Source organism: Leptosomus discolor, chromosome 2 (assembly GCF_034619465.1).
Source record: "Leptosomus discolor isolate bLepDis1 chromosome 2, bLepDis1.hap2, whole genome shotgun sequence".
Taxonomy (NCBI): Eukaryota; Metazoa; Chordata; class Aves; order Leptosomiformes; family Leptosomidae; genus Leptosomus; species Leptosomus discolor.
Genome location: NC_141392.1, coordinates 36,780,882 through 36,799,828, shown reverse-complemented (window position 1 = coordinate 36,799,828; position 18,947 = coordinate 36,780,882). Strand labels below are relative to the sequence as shown.

Genomic DNA, 18,947 nt, shown 5'->3' with positions numbered 1-18,947 from the left:
CTAATGAACTGGGTTGGGTAGTATAGCAGGTAATTGTATTAGTTTACTCTTTGCTCAGGCTGTTCCTTTTATCCTTTTGTTGAAGTCTGATGCTTTGAGAGTTGTCCTGGACTGGCTTGTTTTAAGCAAGCTGAACCTCTGACTCCTAATTAATACCTTGCTAGCTCTTCCTTGATACATATTTAGTACTGCAGTTGCTGTGTTATGGATTTGACTGTAACACTTAAGCATCCAGTGCTAAACGCCTCAAGGCTATTTAAAAGAATCAATAACTGAAGCCTTAACTATAGCAAAGTTTTTCTTTAGGTGTGTTAAATACATTTTTCCTCATAAATGTGACTGCATCCCTTTCTATGTCCGCATTAGATTTGTTACATTAATTACCAAAAGGCATGGACTGAGATTGAATGTGGCTCTGTAGATCGTTAGATGTACACAGGTAGGATCATGTATGCTTTAGAAATAAATTAGAGTATTGGAACATGTTCTGACATAAGTGGAAATTTTGGCCCTTCAAAATGGTTTTTAGACTATATTACTCTTAAGTTGAAGGTAGAAGAACATATTTTTAAATATGAATCTGTCTAGGTAATGGAGTCACTTCTGTACAATTAAACGGTGAAAGAGAGGGATCACCGCATCAACAGAATGAAGCTAGAGACACTAATTTTTCAAGGAAAGAAAAGAAGGAAATACTGGTAGGTATTGAAGCTTCTAGGTGTTATTTTAAAGTTGGCTAAACTGTTTTACATGTGCAATGAAAAGAAGTGGGCACACTCTTTAGTACAGAAATTTTATGCTGGTTGGCATCTTGTTTACTTTGAATCAAAGCAGAGTTTAGCTAGATTGTCGTGATACAGTCTTAAGCTGAAGCTTGAGTTGGCATTTAATTTTCATTAGAAACTGACATAGTCATGGATATAAAAGATTTACTTGCTTGTATTTGCATACATGACACTGAGAGACATGTAATGAGAGCAAGATCCTGCAAGAGAGGTGTAATGTGTTGTACTGAGCAATGTCCACTTACTCAAACGAGGAAATTAAGGAATATGCTGCCACCTGATGGCTTTCTGGGGGATTTGGCTGGCCCTGGGAAAGGAGCTGAATCAGGGCTGTTCCCAAATGAGTCGTCCATCTGTCGCAGATGTAGGCATACAGGCTTTTTGGTGTTCAGGAAGGAAAAAGATGGAGAAATATAGATTGAGGGTCCAGGTATGCAAGCTGTTTGCCTGCTGCCCTCTGGAGCTCCGGGTTTCAGGGTTTAGCAGCTTGGGTTTGTTGTCAGACTTGAGCTACATATACTCTTGTGAAGTTGCACTCATAGAGAGAATGCAGTTGTACACCACGTATAATCTGATCCAGCTGTGAGCTGCTGAGGAAAGGGAATATTCCTGCATCCCTTCCTTTTCTCGTCTTCCGAGTGAGATTTTCCTTCAAACTGGCAAATGTCTTCCAGAGTGGTCACTGTTATTATGATGCAAAAGTGGGAATGTGAGATAGGAGAGAGTGGAACATTTGTCGTTAGATCACATTAAATGTAACATGAAGCGGCACTCTTTGGGGACTGCTTCTAAGGATGAGGTTGGAAATGTTGCTTTTTTGAGAGAAGTGAATAGGAAATAGAGCAGAAACATTGTGTGCGTTTTTGTTCTGTTTTAAGGAAGTGCCAGTAATACCAGCAGTGCTTTGGAAAGTATGATTTCCTGAACTGCTTTGAACTGGGCATTTGAAATTCTGTGTTTGGATTTTCCTGTTACCTGTAAAACACCTTTCTTCAGAAGCATGTTTTTACTAGGAGAAATTGATACTGACACAGGAAGGTGGGTCTGGTACTGATTGATAGCATTGAGCTCTGCTTATAATATTGAACGATTGAGCAATTGCTGCAACATTAAACTTTGTATTGCTGGATATGGCATTCTTTCAGGCATCATCGTAATGTTAAAATGTTGTGCAATAGACTGTGCAGACAGTGAGCGAGGATGTATTAGGGAATCCTAGTAGAGGTTCTGATGTAAGAAAAGCAGGTTGGTAGTTTGTGGTGTGTGGTTGCTGGAGACACGTGGTTAGCAAACTCGTACAGAATTACGGGAGTGTTGGTTGGAAGGGTGGTCTCTAGCCTAACCTCATACTTAACAACAGGAATGTAGCCAAAGCTTAGCCATGGCTTTCAGATCTAGTACATGTGGCATTGGACACGGTGGAGTGTCCCTGTAGATTCCTGGTACCTTCTATTTAGCATTGTGTAGAAATACACAACACAGCTATTTATTGTCTTAAAAAATCTGCAGGGAGGGGTTTGGGTCTGTTTCGTATGTAGATATAAGCATTGGCTTTTTATTTTCTCCTAATATAATTATGCTTAGTTATTTATCAAGTGCTTTTAACAGCATTCTAAAAATTTTTTTTAGACCTGTATTTCGGTTGTGCTGTAGTGTGGGGATAGAATATTCATGTTCATGCATATGTGCACATGTGAGTGTAAACATACCTTTTAACTTTTATTTTCTAGAAACCAGTTAGTAATGGTCTTCCTCCCACACCTAAAGTACACGTGAGTATTAGTCATATAAGTGCATGTTGGAAGCAGGACGTGTTTTTCTTACTTAAGCTGAGAGAGTTCATTTTTTTTGAATGGTTTATAGTATTTTTAATTATAAAAGCCAGTCTCTCTTAACATTTCTAAGCCACAGGTATGGTATTTCAGAAATCAACCTTGATTTTGTGCCCTGGAAGTAAATTTTGGGAGGTTTTTTGTTTGCTTGTTTCATTAAAAAGTGAGAGTTCTGTGACTAATGTCACAGAAGTACTTTTAGTGTACTGAAGGTACTTACTGATTTGAAAAGCTGATGCCTCTCAGGAATTTCAAATAGCTCGAAGCTTATACTATGCAGCTCTAGGTTTCAAAACTTCTGAAGACAGGATTCATAGATGCCTTAGGGCTGGAAATAACTTTACAGACATCTATGTGCACCTTCATAACGTAAAGCAAACTAGAATTTCATTGTGATAGCTCTGCGAATTTGTCACTGTGCTTTTCACCAGCACTGTGATCAGAAGAGCTAGTATTTCCTTCTTCACCATGTGTTTATGCCCTCGCTGCTCTCCTTTTTGTGTGCTAGAGCATGCGTTCGTGTAGTTGTGCTGTGCAGCAAATGGGGGATGCATCTGATTTTAAATGAACCTTTTTCCTGTGTTACTCCTAAGCCAGATCAGTTTCTCATCTTCAAATAGGAAGATAAAATTGCTACAAGGATGTGTAATTGCAAATGATACTGTTTCTTGCTTCCTACTCGTTTTAGGGAGGCAGGACAGCTTAAGATAGATGTCGTGTTTCTCTTCCTTAGAACTGTAATCTCTTGGATAAATGCACAGGATTGTTCAGAGCTCTGAATTCTTGATAAGTTTAGCATCATATATTGAGGTCAATCCTGGGGTTTAATAAACTAAATGTTAAATTAAACGCATAGCCTAGGAGCGCTTACTTTAAATTAGTGGATGACAGAAATTTGTAAGCACTCCTAGCATTTAGAACAACTGAATCATCTTGGGGAGGGGGAAATAAGATCGATTCAGTGACTGGAATGAGAAAAAGAGTAGAAAATAGAGTAGCTCAAAATGAAGTCATATGTGTTGAACTTCTGCCACAGACTTCAGGGACAGGCCATCAGAGAATGACTGTGAGTTGCTAATATAATGAAGCTGTAAAAAGAGACTGACTAAAATAGGAAGAACTTTGAAGCTGATCAAATGAGTCTTTGAGTATTGGATTGCTCTCTGCATGTTCACACATCTTTGTGGTACGCTAATTCTCTGGTTATGCTGATCCTCAGGTTAGAAACTCGTGCCCCTCTCTTCCTCTTCCCTCATCACACTCCACATTTTATATATAACAAATGTTCTAACCTTCCTTTTAAGTGTTGAAGACTGATTTGCCACTTAATGTGTATCTGCTGTCTCCATCAGTTGCCAAATAATGAAAATTTGGATAAGGAAGGGGTTTTTCTCCCAGGTCATTGGGATTACTGGACTTCTTACTTTTGTCTGTTGTGGAGCATGTTTTGTATCCTAATATCACCTGGGAGTCTTACCTAACAAATACCCTGCTACTGCAAGTAAAGCTTTGACAATCTTTCAGTCTCTTCTGTTCTCTTTCAGCCGTACATTGTTCTAATTCTTGTTTGTTTTGGTTTTTTTTTTTTGATTTGTGGTTCTTAAGTATGTTGCCAAATGGCAAGAAGTGTTTTGCGTTCTTGCTATCCTGTAAAATGGTTAGATGTTCTGGTGCTCTTTAAAATGGTATCTGTGCATGGTTGCCTGGGACTCTAGAGACTTTGTGCAACTTTCTTAATAACCCAGCCTGGTGATGTTTTCCCCTGCTATTTTAAGTGGCTTGCAGCAAAGGGAGACCTGTTAGATCCTGCCAGTGAGGGAATGCCCTGCCTGCTGAAATTCCCCCGAGGCTTAAATGCCTCCATGGCAGCAGTCTGAAGATCAAGCAGCCATGCTTCAACCTTTTATTTCATGTTCGGGGGGGGGGGGGGGGGGGGGGGGGGGGGGCGGGCTGGGAGGGTGTGCCGCCTCGCCACTAGCAACTCAGTTCAATAATGTGACTGATTCTCAGCTGTATCCTTGAGATTTGTTTGGTATTTACAGGTGATACTCCCAGGCTCTGCTTACCCTTCTGAGGCATTTGCAGCAGCATCTTGGCTCTGCAGGCATCGTCGAGATCAGGGCTGAGAATGGCCAGAGAAGAACGATTAGTCTCTTCTGACTTTCATCCCCTCCTTCTTTCTTATCCATTTTATCACTGCAGAGCTCAACTAGGTCTTAGCATCTCTCTTCAGTGCTTGGGAAGTATCAAGGAGACTCATGTAGCTCATTACAGGAGCAGCAAAACCACCAGTATTCTAGGAGATTAGTGCTTTGAGTGTCGTCTGGTGTGTTTTCTGTTGAGTGCCTTTCAGTGCCCTGTGCACTTGGGAAGAGGCTTCCATAAAACTGCCCAAAAATCCCTTTATTGTTTTTTCTTGGTACCATCCCTTCTTCAAATTCCTTGCTGCCAAAGTATTTGACAGCATTGAAGCTGTTGGTACCTTGAGGTCGCTCTGTGTCAGTATCTTCTCGTATTTCTGCCTCATGTATATCTTTTCTTCTGTTCTTACGCCTGCAGAAGGATCATCTATCTCATTTTCTAGCAAGCAGGCAGCTCCCTGCCTTGATACTCAGACTTCTGCAGTGGTACTAGCAGTGCTGAAGTCTTTCCCTTTGTCTTTGTGCAGTGGGGTCTTTCATGTTTTGCTGATTGCCTTAATGAATTTGATTCTTCCCTCACATAAGTATATATGGACTTCATTATAGTGATGCGAGAGTGAGAGATGTCCGAATCACAAAGAACAGTCCAATTTCTGCCGCTTTTCATTTTAAAGCGTTAATGATAAAGTTCTTTTTTCTTTCCTTGTTAAACTAAACTATGTTCAGAAATGGCTAAAATGTGCGCAGACTTTCTTATTCAGCAGCAGGTTAACAAAAAAAATTGTCCGAATGCTAATACGAGACCTATTTCTATAATTCTGTTTATAGATCGATAGTAATTCACAAAGTATTACTGTAGAGTGAACACATTACCATTCTCTAGCTGTATTACAGAGTATGGAGCTTTGCATAAAGGTGATACCTGCTCATATTCAGAATGTCAATCCTTATCTACGATTAATTCTTATCTTTGACCATCATTTGATAAGTTGTAACATTTCACGTTACTACTAGCATTTACTGCTGCATGATTCCTTTTCATCTACAATACTGTCAATCAACTCTGTTTCGTAACAAAATAGAATGGGCAATTGCTATGTTGATGTTTGAAGGAGAAAGAGGAAGCCATGGCTTTTGGTTTTTTGTCATCTTGAAGGAAATTTGCCAAGTACTTTTACTGGGGAGAAGATGGAGAAATGGATTATATGCAAGACACTTACTAGGCAAATTGAGTTTGTTAGGATTATGCTGAACAAGGAGCGGGATCTTCTACCAGACATTTCCCTTTGGGAAGTAATCAGTATTTAAAATAAGTTAATTTGAAACAACTAATAGAGAATCTGAGACTAAGATTTTGATTGTTGCATGACCTGGAGTTTTAAATATGTGAAAAAGGGCAAGAATAAAGTTTCTCTGAGACTTTCCAAAGTCACAAAATTCTTTATTCTTTATTCAGGTTTGTCACCTTTTGTAGTAAGTTTGTGCTTAGACTGTTAATTTAAGAGCTGATTCCGAAATGCAAATTCTGGTATGTTTGTTCAGAAAGATTTTACACACAAAGGAAAAATCACTTTTAAAAAAAACCCTTTGTCTGGATGATGTTGTTTTCCACATGGCAAATGAAACTACTCTTAACTTTTTGTTACTACTTTAAGTAAAAATAATCCTATTGGAAATGTCATATTTTAATTTTTCATATGTATGTTTTTAATTGTTTTTACTTCTACAGATGGGTGCTTGCTTTTCAAAGGTTTTCAATGGCTGTCCATTAAAAATTCATTGTGCAACATCATGGATAAATCCAGATACAAGAGGTAGTGTATTAGATATATTTTACCCTTTTTGTCCTCTCCACAGATTTCGAGAGTGCTTAAATGAGCAAGACTGTTCCTTTTAAAATAGACATATTCTAAAATAGGTTTATTCATATAAGCAGAATTTTTTCTTTTAATTATGCCACCACTGCTGTCTGAAGTTTAATGTGGTTTGGGTTTTTTTAATTATGTTAAGATATATGAGGGTGCAGTTTTCAGCTTTGATTAAAAAGAGTAAATTACATATCAAAGGTAAAAAAACATATTTTTTTGATTTTGATTCAAGGGTCTTCTCAATGTTTTAGTCCAAAAGGTACCAATCCTAACTCATTATTATAAAAAATCTGACTTCTGGAGGTTCTAGTTAAGATTGATTTCTTAATCATTCAGACTTTTAATTTTTTTTTCCCCTAAACCTTTCTGGTCCTACAGGTTTCTGCAACTCTATTTTTGCATAAATTTTAGTGCTTTATTATATAGCCTGATGAAAGGGATAATTGGTAACATTGTACTTGTGTTGCCTCCAATTTCATCTTTTGATTATAGGCTGTACAGACATGCTACTGAGCCAGCAAGCAAGAAAATACGTAGGTTTTTTAGAAACTGAAATTATGGAAGTCAATCTTTTGCAGTTGCTGCCTTCTCAATCTGAGGTGTCTGTCTCGTTCGCATGCCTAAATGCAGTCCAGGATCATATGCTCAAGAATAAGTACTTTCCCCAAAGTACTGAGGAAACATCAATACTGCTGTTGAAGTACTCCAAAAGAAGGCTATGAATATGCCACAAAATATATGGAAATGTCTAAGTAGGATAATCTATATATGAGGAAATTATTCACATGAATTCTTGCTTATGGTTGTATCACTGCTGTTTTTTCTTCCAATTGTTAGTCACAAAAAAATGACTGATTTTTCCTAATGTCTTAAAACAGCCCCATCCACAAATTTAAGCTTCCTTAGCAAGGTTAATTTTCCATGCTTTCAAACACAGTAACTATAATAGGTTGGTTTGTTTCAATGTGTGTAACTGTTTTAAATTTTTTTTTTTTTTTGTTAGAGCTGCATACTCTCTTATAAGACACACCATCCTTATATCAGGATTTCTAGATTGTTTGTTTGTTTGTGTTTGCAGATCAGTACTTGATATTTGGTGCAGAAGAAGGTATTTACACACTGAACCTCAATGAACTTCATGAAACATCAATGGAGCAGGTATATTTCTGGTTTGATATTTTGGAAAAAAATACATCTTTGTCACTCTTTTTAGCTACTCAGATTTTGTATAATCCTTGTGAAAATTTCGTTTACTACAGTTACATTGGCACTAGCTACACTGAGGCTTACCATAAATGTTTACTATTGAGGATACTTTCAGTCATGTTTAATTTTTTTGTAGGCTGAACCATGTTTAAGTAGGAGATCTGCATATATAAATGTGTTGAACTTCATTGTAATGCCTCGTCCCGCTATTAAATGATTGTTAAATAATATGGAATTTCCCTGATACATTTTGGATGAAAGTTTATATTTCTTTAAAGCTTTGTTACAAGACAGAGTATTTGCAGCAAACATTGTGTTTCAGCTACGGGGAAGGAAGGAGTTCCTTTATACACTAGATTCCATTGTTTTGGTCTTAAAAGCAGCTTTGCTGTTGAGACAGTTTACTGAATCCCAATTAAAACTCTTGTCTTTGCAGAATCTTATAAATAGTAATTTTTTTGAGGGGATACCGGGGAGGGGGAAATGCCAATTGCAGGTTTCTCTGTATGGTGTCTTATCCAGCTCTTTTGTTAATCTCTAAGAGACTTGTTTTCTTTCCTGCCTTCTCCCTAACTTAGGGAGCTATGCATCAGCCATCAAGATGGAGGAATTTGCAAGGACAGCCTTCACACTGTAAGCTGGAGGCACTGATGTTTGTTCATCTTCCAGGGTCCAGACGTTGTAGATATGTCTGTTGTGTTGGAAGAAGACCTAGCTAGCTTGCACTGAGCTCCATGTAACCCATAATCATGCTGGTGCTTGGGTTAGCTCGTTTAAACTTTAGCTCAGGTACCTATCCACTGCTATACTGCAGTTGTAAAACCTACCCTGAGAAATATCACTAACACAATAATTCTTATAGGCCAGGTAGACCAAGGAAAGTTTTGGGGTTTGTTTTTTTTTTTTTTTTCTTGTGGTTTTGGTTTTGTTAGTGGTTTTTGTTTTGGTTTGGGTTATTTTAAGTTGACAAGGAGAATAGGTGTAATGAAGCTCATGCTCTTGTATCCATCTTTGTTTTCTTTAAGCACCATATTCTGTAGTGCGTTGCCTAGTGAGCTTTTGGGGAGATGTTTTAATAAGCACTTAGAAATGAGAAGAGATGCTTGTAAAAACAGCCAGTCATGTGTGAAACAGGAGGAATAAGTGACAGGTCAATCAACTTGTAATCCTCAGATTCAAACCTACTAAGTCACAATACACTTATGCAGCTACAGAAGATCAATCAAACTTGCACCTTAAATTTGGATACAGCCAGGTTGGTAGATTATAACCATAGGTTTTTCCTACAGTGTGTTTGGGTTATGAGAAGACTTCAAGTCTAGATGTGCACCCTCTGTGCTAACCATTTATTACATCATTATTTACGATAACAGGGCTTTAATAGCATTCTCAAATTCTGTGTTTCACTTCATTGTTTACTCTCTAGGTCTGATACAATTCAGTGTAAAAGCAAAAGTAGTATCCTTGGTATTTTTCACTACATTCCACTTCACTTGTGGACAAAGCAGAAATAACATATGTTTCCAGGAGTTAGCGCAACTTCAGGATGAATCTCTTGCTCTTTGGCAGGAAAATCTTTCAATTAATTTACAGCTCTCTTCAAATCTTTCTAATAAACCAACAGTGAGAGTGGTGAGGTTTTTTTGTTGTTTGGTGTGGAATATTGGGTTTTTTTCAAGAGCTAAAGAAATGTCCTGCTGAGTGGTCTGCCTAGCCCAATTTCCTAAAGTGACAGTAGGCCACTGTCTGCTGTCCATTCTCGCAACCCACTACAGTCATTGAGGTGGGGGATGTTGGAGGATCCCTGCCTGTTTGCTTTTTGTGTCCATTTATATAACTGTGGACATCAATATGTCTAATCCCTTGTTTACACTGTTGATACTTTCCACATTGATGACCTCTTGTGGCAACAAGCTCCAGAAGTTCTGTGAGAGGGGAAAAAAAGTAGCACTTTAAAAAAAATTTTTCTTTTTATATTAGTTTTTTGAAAGGACGTCTTGTTGATTTCAGCCCCATCTTTCTAGTAGTTGTGGGATTTGATAAATAACAATTCTGCCTTGAATATTTGTTGTATTCCTCGATCACTTAAGTGAAATGTGTAATCATATGCAGATGGAGAGTCCCTTCAAGTGCCAGTTTTGATTGTTTCAAGAGACTTGAACTATCACAGGCTTTTGAATGGCTATGGTTTGCTGACCGTGCTTTCTTTACTGAAGTTTATGTTGTTAAGCTTTTCTCCTTTGAAGGAGAAAGTTAGGTGTTTTTAAATTTTTTTTAAAAGGATTGATTGATCTTTATAATGACGTCTTGTGGGCTAATTATAGTATGCTTGAAGACATGAGTATAAAATGTGCTAATTGTCTAAATGTTAATGCGTATGTTAAATATAGTGCGTGTGCCTAAGATTTACTCTGAATTAACTCTGGAATCCAGGTAAACATTACTCGTCTTAAGCTAATTTCTGCTACAAAAAGCAAGTCAGTACTAGTTTTGTCCTGTTGTCCATGCAGATATTAATTGATGAACTTAATGTGCTCACATTTTGTGTCTATTAAATTGAATGCTTTTATTTCTTTTTTTTCCTTCCCTCTGTCAGCTATTTCCTCGAAGGTGTACATGGTTATATGTCATGAACAATTGCTTGTTATCAATATCTGGTAAGTTACTGTGCTATCTTTGAGTGGTAGTGCTGGTAAACATTTGGGTTTGTATTTGAAGTGTGGTTTTGTTTTCTAATTTCCAGGTAAAGCTTCTCAGCTTTATTCCCATAACCTACCAGGACTCTTTGATTATGCAAGGCAAATGCAAAAGTTACCCGTTGCTATTCCAGCACACAAGCTCCCTGACCGAATACTTCCCAGGTAAATACACATCATCAGATATATCAGAATATCTGGGAGTTCAGAATATGCTTGTGAAACTCTGGGAATACTAAACAATGTGGAGCTCTGTTCACAGATTGCCATGAATAACTCATATGGGCATTAATGAGAGGGTAAGCCCCTAAATTTACATTAATAAAGATGTGAATATACTTTTATTGAAGAAATGAGTTTTGGTACATCTTACCTTCTTGTCATGAAGCCTCTTGTTTCTGGGCATAGCTCTTTTCAGGTATAATCTAGTATGGTGGATCCTGGCTGTACTTGATGCTAAACAAAATCTAGGGTCGATACTGTGCCTGTGATATTTCAGGCAAGTAGAAATGGTGGTCTTACATTAGTTACTCTGGGTGGTATCTTTCCATTCTATTAAAAAAAAAAAAAAAAAAAAAAGGATATGTAGTCTCTTACTGCAGAGGGAATGGGCTCATGGGTTATTTTGAAAGCTGGGAAGATTAGAATTGGAGTACAGATTTGACATTCATCATTGGCTAGGCATTTTTTCGTAGGCCAGTGTAGAAGGTACTTTTGTCCCCAGCACGTTGTGTATGCAGTCCCTCCAATCTTACTTACTAACAAGCGCGTACAAAATCCCAGAGACTGGGTACAGTGCTGACTGCCAAACAAGCTTAAGGAACCTATTCAAATCCAAGAGGAGGAGGTAGCAACAGTAATCTAGTTTGCAGAGAAACCTTTGATTCTTAAAGTGCTTAGTGAATCTCTGGTTCTTCTTATATAATAGGCTGTCTGTTAGGAAACTTACAGAAGACCTGATTCTCTGCTACTTTTGGTTCTATTAACAGCCTATTAAATTAAATTCTTGGATTCAGGAAAGGCTTCGTGTTCAGTCATCTGCAAACATAATGGTGCAACACTTCTCTGAAAATTGTGTTCTTCCTAGAGGCTAAATTCTAATTACCTAAGAGATAATTTGTACTTTGAATTGTTGTCTTCTGTGTACCTGCACCACTGTTCTCTCCACTCTCTTCCAAACTTAACTTTGACTGGGTGACTTTGGACTGCATCAGCAGTGGACTAGTAACCATAGTTATCATGAGGATCCTATGAGGGAAACCTTCAGACTACATGAAGCCTGGAATGACAACTCACCTACGTCACAGAGGGCTTAGAAAACTTCTTGTCCAGTCATGTCACTTCCCAAGAAAAATGCAGCACAACCTGAATGTGTGAGTGCCAAGCCAGCCATTCAAAGGCAGGAGAGATTCGTTTAGATAACCCATTTTTTCTGTTTTATCCCTCGCTGTAAGGCATCAGGGTAGTAACATTTAGCCAGGCAGAAGTAGTACATTTGAAGTATGTAGAAGAGAATTTTTTTTTCTCTACCAGACGACAAAGTGGATTCTTCAGGGAAGTTCCTCAATACCATGATGATGAGTGCTACATGAAAAATGTAGATATGTTAAAAGCAAAGTTTTCGGTAGAGAAAATGCAAAGCAAACTAGAAGTCAAGTAATTTGTGAGGTTTGTATATTCATCTGCAAAATGGTCTAAGCTCAATTTTTGATACTTGGTAGGCAAACATTGAGTAGAGGAAAATATGTCTGTGCTAAGTCTCCTTTCCAGCGTCTTTCCCTTGAGTGTCTTTGAGCAGTTCTTTTCAAACCATCCGTGACTACTTCCAACCAAAATTTGTGGCCAGTATTCAGTTTTCATGCTGCATTATCAGTCACTTCTGGACAGCTTCGTTTGAAATGCTATGCAAGTATTTTTCCAATTCATAGCTTTGACTGCAGCATCTATCACTCCACTTATTCCCATCTTTTCTACAGCATCAGATTAGTTATTTTTACTGTCAAGGCTACTGTGCCCAGTCTCCATACTGTCTGTTGTCTTCTAGTCTGTGTAGAAACACCAGTTCCCACTGCCAGCAAATAACATCTCCCCTGGCTTATCTGATAAATTTGAAGTAATTGTTTTCATGATTTCTCAGGGCGTGTCCCTTGCACATGAGAACAGCTCTTGCAAAGCTGCCTTCCAGTCCTCCTTCAGACCTCCTCTTAAAACGCGTGCTGTGCTGCCTATGAAGAGTCTTTCAAAATTTAAGCTGTTAGTTTGCAAGGGATGTGACCCAGCAAGCCATCCAGTACAGCATCATTTCTCACACCCCTTGGGTCCACATGTCTTGTCTTTGAACTGTAATGTCCTTGGGACAAGACTGAACTTTGTCTGTGTAGGATCCAGCACAAGATTCAACCAGTTACAGCATTACAAAAAAGAATGATCATGGGAGTACCAGTAGACTAACCAGGCATATATATAAATATGTATAATTAAATAGCAAGAGATAATGGCAAATGACTCTTGAAGGTACTCCTCTCCATTCCTGACTTTTAACTGCGTTCGTAATGCTGCATAACTGAGCAGCATCTCAGTGCTAACAGAGGGACCAAGTACGTTATAGGCATATTGTTTTGAGAAGAAATATTCAAATAAATAATATTTTTCGTTTTTCTGGAGGGCAAATACAGTATTCTCTTCAATAACTCTCTAAAAAGCAAATTCATTCCATTGTTTTAGTTGATCAATAATTCTGTATTTATATCTTGTAGGAAGTTTGCAGTGTCTACAAAAATTCCTGACACGAAATGGTGTCAGAAGTGTTGTGTTGGTAAGTAAAGATCTGCAGAATAAATGCCAAGAAACAGTACAAATGGTGGCAGTATAAAGATTACTGAGTCAGGTTTAGGACATAAAGGGAGAAGAGACTTTTGTCTTTGTTATGAAACTATACATTTGCAGACAGTAAGCTCATTCAGGTTAGTCCTTGTATTTAAGCAGTGAAAATTTTCCCATTTTGCTCTTTATATTGAAAGGTGATTCTCAAGAAATGCAGAGAAGCAGAATGCATGTCAAATTTAAACCAGCCCTCAGGAAGAACCTAATCTCCACGGATGGAGTGATTTAAGGAAGTTACCATCAGGCTTAAGTAGCCTGACTTCCTAGCACAAGTTCCAGTTATCAATATTGAATGATAAAAAACAAGGAGTATTTTCAGTTCTTTGAGGACAGCGTCGTCTCTGAAGCCTTTACAGCGTGTTCAAAGTGCCAGCTACTGAAGTGTCAAAGCTGCACTGCATTAACCCATGTTCTAAAAGGGGGATGGAGGCAGAAAGATTCAAAACAATTAGCAAAAACCACCAAACAAACAAAACAGGAAAGGTAACTGTGGATGATCTCTTGGAGTTGAGCTCTTGTGCCTGGAAATGTTTCACCTGGTATTCCATAGTCAAATGTTTGGTCTGAGGAGTTGTATTATACAGGAGATTTTTAGAGACTCAGTGGTAAGTGAGTGTCTGTCATTTACCCTGATATTGCTAAAACATCTGGTGTTTGTTATCACGTATTCATCCAGCTCACCTGTTAAAACTTGACCTTTTCTGGGGTACAGATTCTCTGGGGTGTGGTAGGGTGTTAACGATACATATTGTGTATGTCCAGGCCTTTCCCTAATTGAGGCATCTAGTCAAGCTGTGAGCGTTAATGGATGCTGAAGGGAACACCCCAAGAAGGGGTGGAGTGTCAGGGCTCAGAGTAGGTATAAATGCTGGCTTCCTGACCTATGTGGAAGTCCGTACATTTTCAGGTCTCTGTTTATGAAATGACAAACCTAGTGGTGTGTTCCTCTGTAATCTTACAACATGGAATTTAACAAGAGTGCCCTGAGACTCGTCATGATAAGGGGAAGTCTGCTGCCCTGACATTCAGAAATAACTTAGCCTAATAAGCCTGGAGTCCTTCTTGCATGATAGACGTAAGTGATAATTTGTGACGGCAACATGGTGGCTGCAAAAGGCCAAGGGGAGAAGTGACAGATTCCACTCTCCTGCCCTATTTATTACATGCAGCCTGAGCCTCCATTCTTCCTGGCAGCATAAGTAGCACTTTGGCCTGGGGGAAGCAGCAGTGCCACAGGAGGCAGAAAAAGACGAGAGAACTTCTGGTCATGTTTCTCCATCTTACGGATGTTGGTGGTTGCATGTTTTGTGGTTTCTGCTGCTGAGTTCAGCCTTACTAAGGGACATGCCAAAACATTCTTTGCTGCAGTTTGCAGTTGGTTTGACCAATATTGAGCGAGAACTTGGATTAATGAAATTAAGCTTTAAAGTTTAAGGTGTCATGGGGTTGCTAGTGGATTTCCTTGGCAGTAAGGTACCATGAGCATATTTTACTTACGTAGACAGTACTGGTTTGTAGAAGCTCATTATCTGTACTGTGTTGTTAACTGCCTGATGGCCCACAGTTGCTTTATGGCACTTTAAAATCTAATCTTTAGATGTAATTGTACGAAGTGCTAAGTAACACTTGTTTGTCTTAATGGATATGCTGGCAGTGCTTATGGAGTGAAATTTTGTCAATACTGTAGAATTAAAGTTGTGAAACTTCAGATTTCACATTGCGATTTTGCAACTTTATTGTTCTCGTCCAATTTTTAATTGAGCTCTGACAAACAATAGAGGAAGAGCAGTTGAATGGAAATAGATGATGTCGCTTTGAAAAAACAAACAAACAAACAAAACAAACCCTGAATTTCCTGCTGATCTAGAACTGTTCATCAGATATACAAAGCTCTTGGATTTCAGACTTGCAGTGACAGTGCTTGGAAGGCAGCTGAGCAGTTCTCAAGTTACAGTTACTGTTCAGAGCCTGCTGTATAACTGTCTGTGTGTCATAGAAAAAGCCATCCTTTAACAGCTTCTCATGATGATTTGGAGATAGCTTAGGCAAACCAGTATGGTGGAGAAAGATATTTCAAATGTGTATGCAGTCAACTACTTTTTTTTTAAAGACTATCTAAATTAGTAAATCCCACCTACCAGTGTAATAACCAACAATAAACTTGGAGTTGGAAAGGTGAAACACACCACAGTGCTCTTGTGAGAGTTGTGTTTATTATGACTTATTTGGTACCAGCTACTAGCTGTTAATGCTCGGTGGAAGGGAAGTCCTTGCTCCAGCATGCTCAGCATCACCATTTTCATCATGTGGATGTTGACTTTTCAGCAGCTTCCTTACACAAAAGATTAGAGTGGTGGTGCTGGTGGGCATCTTCCAAAAGTGTATGGACTTTTACTTAGTTGGAAATTGTTTCTAATTTGTATTTCCTTAGTACACTAATGCACTTTACCTCTCCTTTTTTGGCAGTGAGGAATCCCTACACAGGCCACAAGTACCTTTGTGGAGCGCTACAGTCTAGCATTGTTTTGTTAGAATGGGTTGAACCAATGCAAAAATTTATGTTAATCAAGGTAATATTACGATAAGGTGAAATACTCTTGTTTTCAGTTCTGTTTATCTTTCAATGACTTATTAAGAATAAGTATTAGCCGTTTCTTGAGTTATTAAATTTTTCTCTTGGTTCCTGTTAAATTACATTGAAAATAGATATTTAAATATGTAATATGTATTAAATGACTCAAAATATTTATGAGAATGTTCTTGTGTTTGTGGTGCACTTCAGTTAAAGAACAAAAGCCTTCTCTCCATGAGCATTGCCTTTTAGTTACACAGTAAAAAACCTCTGGCTGACAGACTGAGATGTGATGGAGTGGAGTGATAACATGAGATAACAGTGGGCTTGCTCCCATACCAGAGAGAAGGTGGCCACTTACTCTATGCTTTGTGACACTGGAGGTGCTCAGAAATGCTTGTTATCTCCCTGTCTGACACCATCTGAAGAGATGGAGCCAGGGGGGACTCATGTTTGTGGAAAGGCAGCTGGTATAACTTGATCAGCCTGGGAAATAAGGCTTAGGGACTCCATAGCTGGAGAGACCAGTGATGGGTATAGCACTCTTGTCATCTGTTGGCAGCTGCACAGGGCGCACATGATGAAAACCATCTTATCTTATTTTAACTGAATCGGCATGAGGACTCTCTAAACTTCTTAACTGGGGCTTTTTGTATATATCAGTTACTGTTACATGAAGAAATAAGCTTAATGTTACAAAATGTATGGCATAAAATTTAGTGCACGGTTTAAATAGCTAATAGCAACTCAGACTAAACTTATTTCCCTTCTAATATCTATTTTTCTTAATCTAGCACATAGATTTTCCTGTACCTTGTCCGCTGAGATTGTTTGAAATGCTGGTAGTCCCTGAGCAGGAATTCCCTTTAGTTTGTGTTGGTGTCAGTAGAGGAAGAGACTTCAACCAGGTGGTGAAGTTTGAGACTGTCAACCCAAATTCTACCTCTTCATGGTTTACAGAAACAGGTTTGTGTGCTGTTGTAATTGCATTCAGGAATGTTCCTTGCTCTTCTTTTATAGCTGAAGCACAAGAAAGGTAGTTTCCTCCGAGGAAACTAATGGTTAAATCATTAAGGCTAAGTGCTCATTGTAAGTTCTCTGTTTAAAGGGGTGTCTGGTTGTACCTGCTTGCACATGCACCTTCTTTTTTTGGGGGGGGGGATGTTTCTGCTTATTGAACTGATTTAATTTCTTGAGATTTTGAGTATAGCAGAGGATGGAGTTGTGGTTTCTTGCATTTCCATAAATCAGGCTGTACTTGTCTATTACCCACTGTGCTGTTCTGTGCTCTACCGTGGCACTATGACCTCTGTTTACTTAATGGATTTTAATAGAATTGCACTCTGAGCAATTTCTTTCAGCATCTCTGTAGGTGTGGTTTGGCTCTCCTGCATTAAGCCAGTGTGGTTAGAAATGGTGTTGATCAGCCTTCTGCTGAGAGAGAGTATATTTCTATTCTTCTGATGCTTATGGAAAGTGAAAGGGATTAAGACCACTGGTAGCAGGAAACCAAGTACCTGTCTGTCACTGGTCTGGGTGCTATGAGTGAGCAGGCCAACATCTGAGCAACAGTAGTAGTTCTCTTAAAAAGGAAGTGTGCTAGGAATTACTTTTCTAGAGTTGCAAGGCTCCCCCTTAAACCTCGATACAGTAGTGAGCTGGACCCAGTCATAGCTTGCAGATTTAGAAGCAGTAAATAGTTTTGTTGTTACCAGGCATAGAGCCCTTATTGATCTGTGGTGAATTTCTATGTAGCCCTGTGCCAGGACGTTACATGTGTATGAATCCAGCTGATTGTGTACCGTGGGATTCACTAAGAAGAACAGTTTCCACTAGGAAGATGACTGCTGACTTTCTTGCTGCTGAAAAGTGCATCAAATTTTGACAGTTTAAAGCGTAGTTATGACAAGCAAAACGAGCAGTGGACAGCCAATTAATGCACTTTACTTCAGACTTAGTGTATTTTACTTTCGAACTCCTACATCTATTTATGTAACTGTGTGACTTCAGTATAGTCTATAAAAGTAGCATGCTAAAGAGAAATTCTTTGACCCATAATGTCCTGTTGTTGTCATTCTCTCAGTATTGTCTGCATCAATGTGTAAATACAAGAACAGTAATTGCAGTTCCTTTTTGGTTTTTGGTTGTTTTTTTTTTTTTTTAATGTGGAAAATTTAAGATTGCATTGTGCCTTCCAAAAATGCTTCATTAGCTTCCTTGAATCATTTCTGTGTTCTCCTGTTGTGTCTATGTTGTCATTTTGTCCTATTTGTTTGACTCCTCCTGTTGTACTGGTTTATTCCTGTCCCCTGCTGGCAGGAGAGTGATAATGCAATGAAACGATTTTTCAGTGTTTTTTAAATGAGGAAAGTGTGTACCATATGGTCACATATAGCTTCCATCGAGCAGTAGTTTTCATTATTTGTAATTTTTTTTGTAAATATCTGATAGAGATATTTTTAAAAGATTAGCTGTCAGAGACTTCCTGCAGGGGGGTTCTCCCCTTGCCATCCTTCTGCTGTTAGCTTCAGCCAGTGCAGTGCATGTTTCCACGTGGCATAATGCAGTTGCACAGACGAGTATCCTCCAATCCTTCTGTTGCATGCTTTCATCATGAGTATATCCACCTTTGGTTAAGATCATGCATTAGAAATTGGTTAAGATCATAAATGTATACCTTCAAAGAGCAAAAAAAGATGGAGAGACTGTGTCAAGGAGCACATTTCTGCCATCATCCTTGAGGAGTTTTTTGCTTCTCAACAAGACTATGGATTTTATCATTTAACTGAAAGCTACTTTTGTATTTTAGGTAATATGCTCTGATTTCTCATCTCTAACAGATTTAATGAGTTTCTCTTTCTGTGTGAAAGAACACCTTCAGAATCGTTAGCAGTAATGCTGAATTAGTAAGAGCTGCTTTTTGTGTAATATTATGTTAACAAACAAATGTACCAAAACCACGCT

At 38.5% G+C, this 18,947-nt stretch overlaps 1 protein-coding gene across 4 annotated transcripts in view; it reads left to right on the top strand.

Annotated features, from left to right (window-relative positions):
- The window catches only part of MAP4K3 (mitogen-activated protein kinase kinase kinase kinase 3), an 83,975-nt gene that overhangs the window by 55,916 nt on the left and 9,112 nt on the right, over positions 1 to 18,947 (top strand). For 2 of the 4 annotated variants that reach the window (XM_086482321.1, XM_009948244.2), the window contains 9 exons: positions 589 to 698; positions 2,516 to 2,557; positions 6,488 to 6,572; positions 7,705 to 7,784; positions 10,429 to 10,489; positions 10,576 to 10,693; positions 13,285 to 13,343; positions 15,878 to 15,981; positions 16,778 to 16,949. In XM_086482321.1, the coding sequence (XP_086338447.1) occupies positions 589 to 698; positions 2,516 to 2,557; positions 6,488 to 6,572; positions 7,705 to 7,784; positions 10,429 to 10,489; positions 10,576 to 10,693; positions 13,285 to 13,343; positions 15,878 to 15,981; positions 16,778 to 16,949 (831 nt within the window). Of the gene's footprint in view, positions 1 to 588; positions 699 to 2,515; positions 2,558 to 6,487; positions 6,573 to 7,704; positions 7,785 to 10,428; positions 10,490 to 10,575; positions 10,694 to 13,284; positions 13,344 to 15,877; positions 15,982 to 16,777; positions 16,956 to 18,947 lie in introns of all 4 variants that reach the window. The other 2 variants (XM_086482323.1, XM_086482322.1) reach the window with 2 other exon arrangements.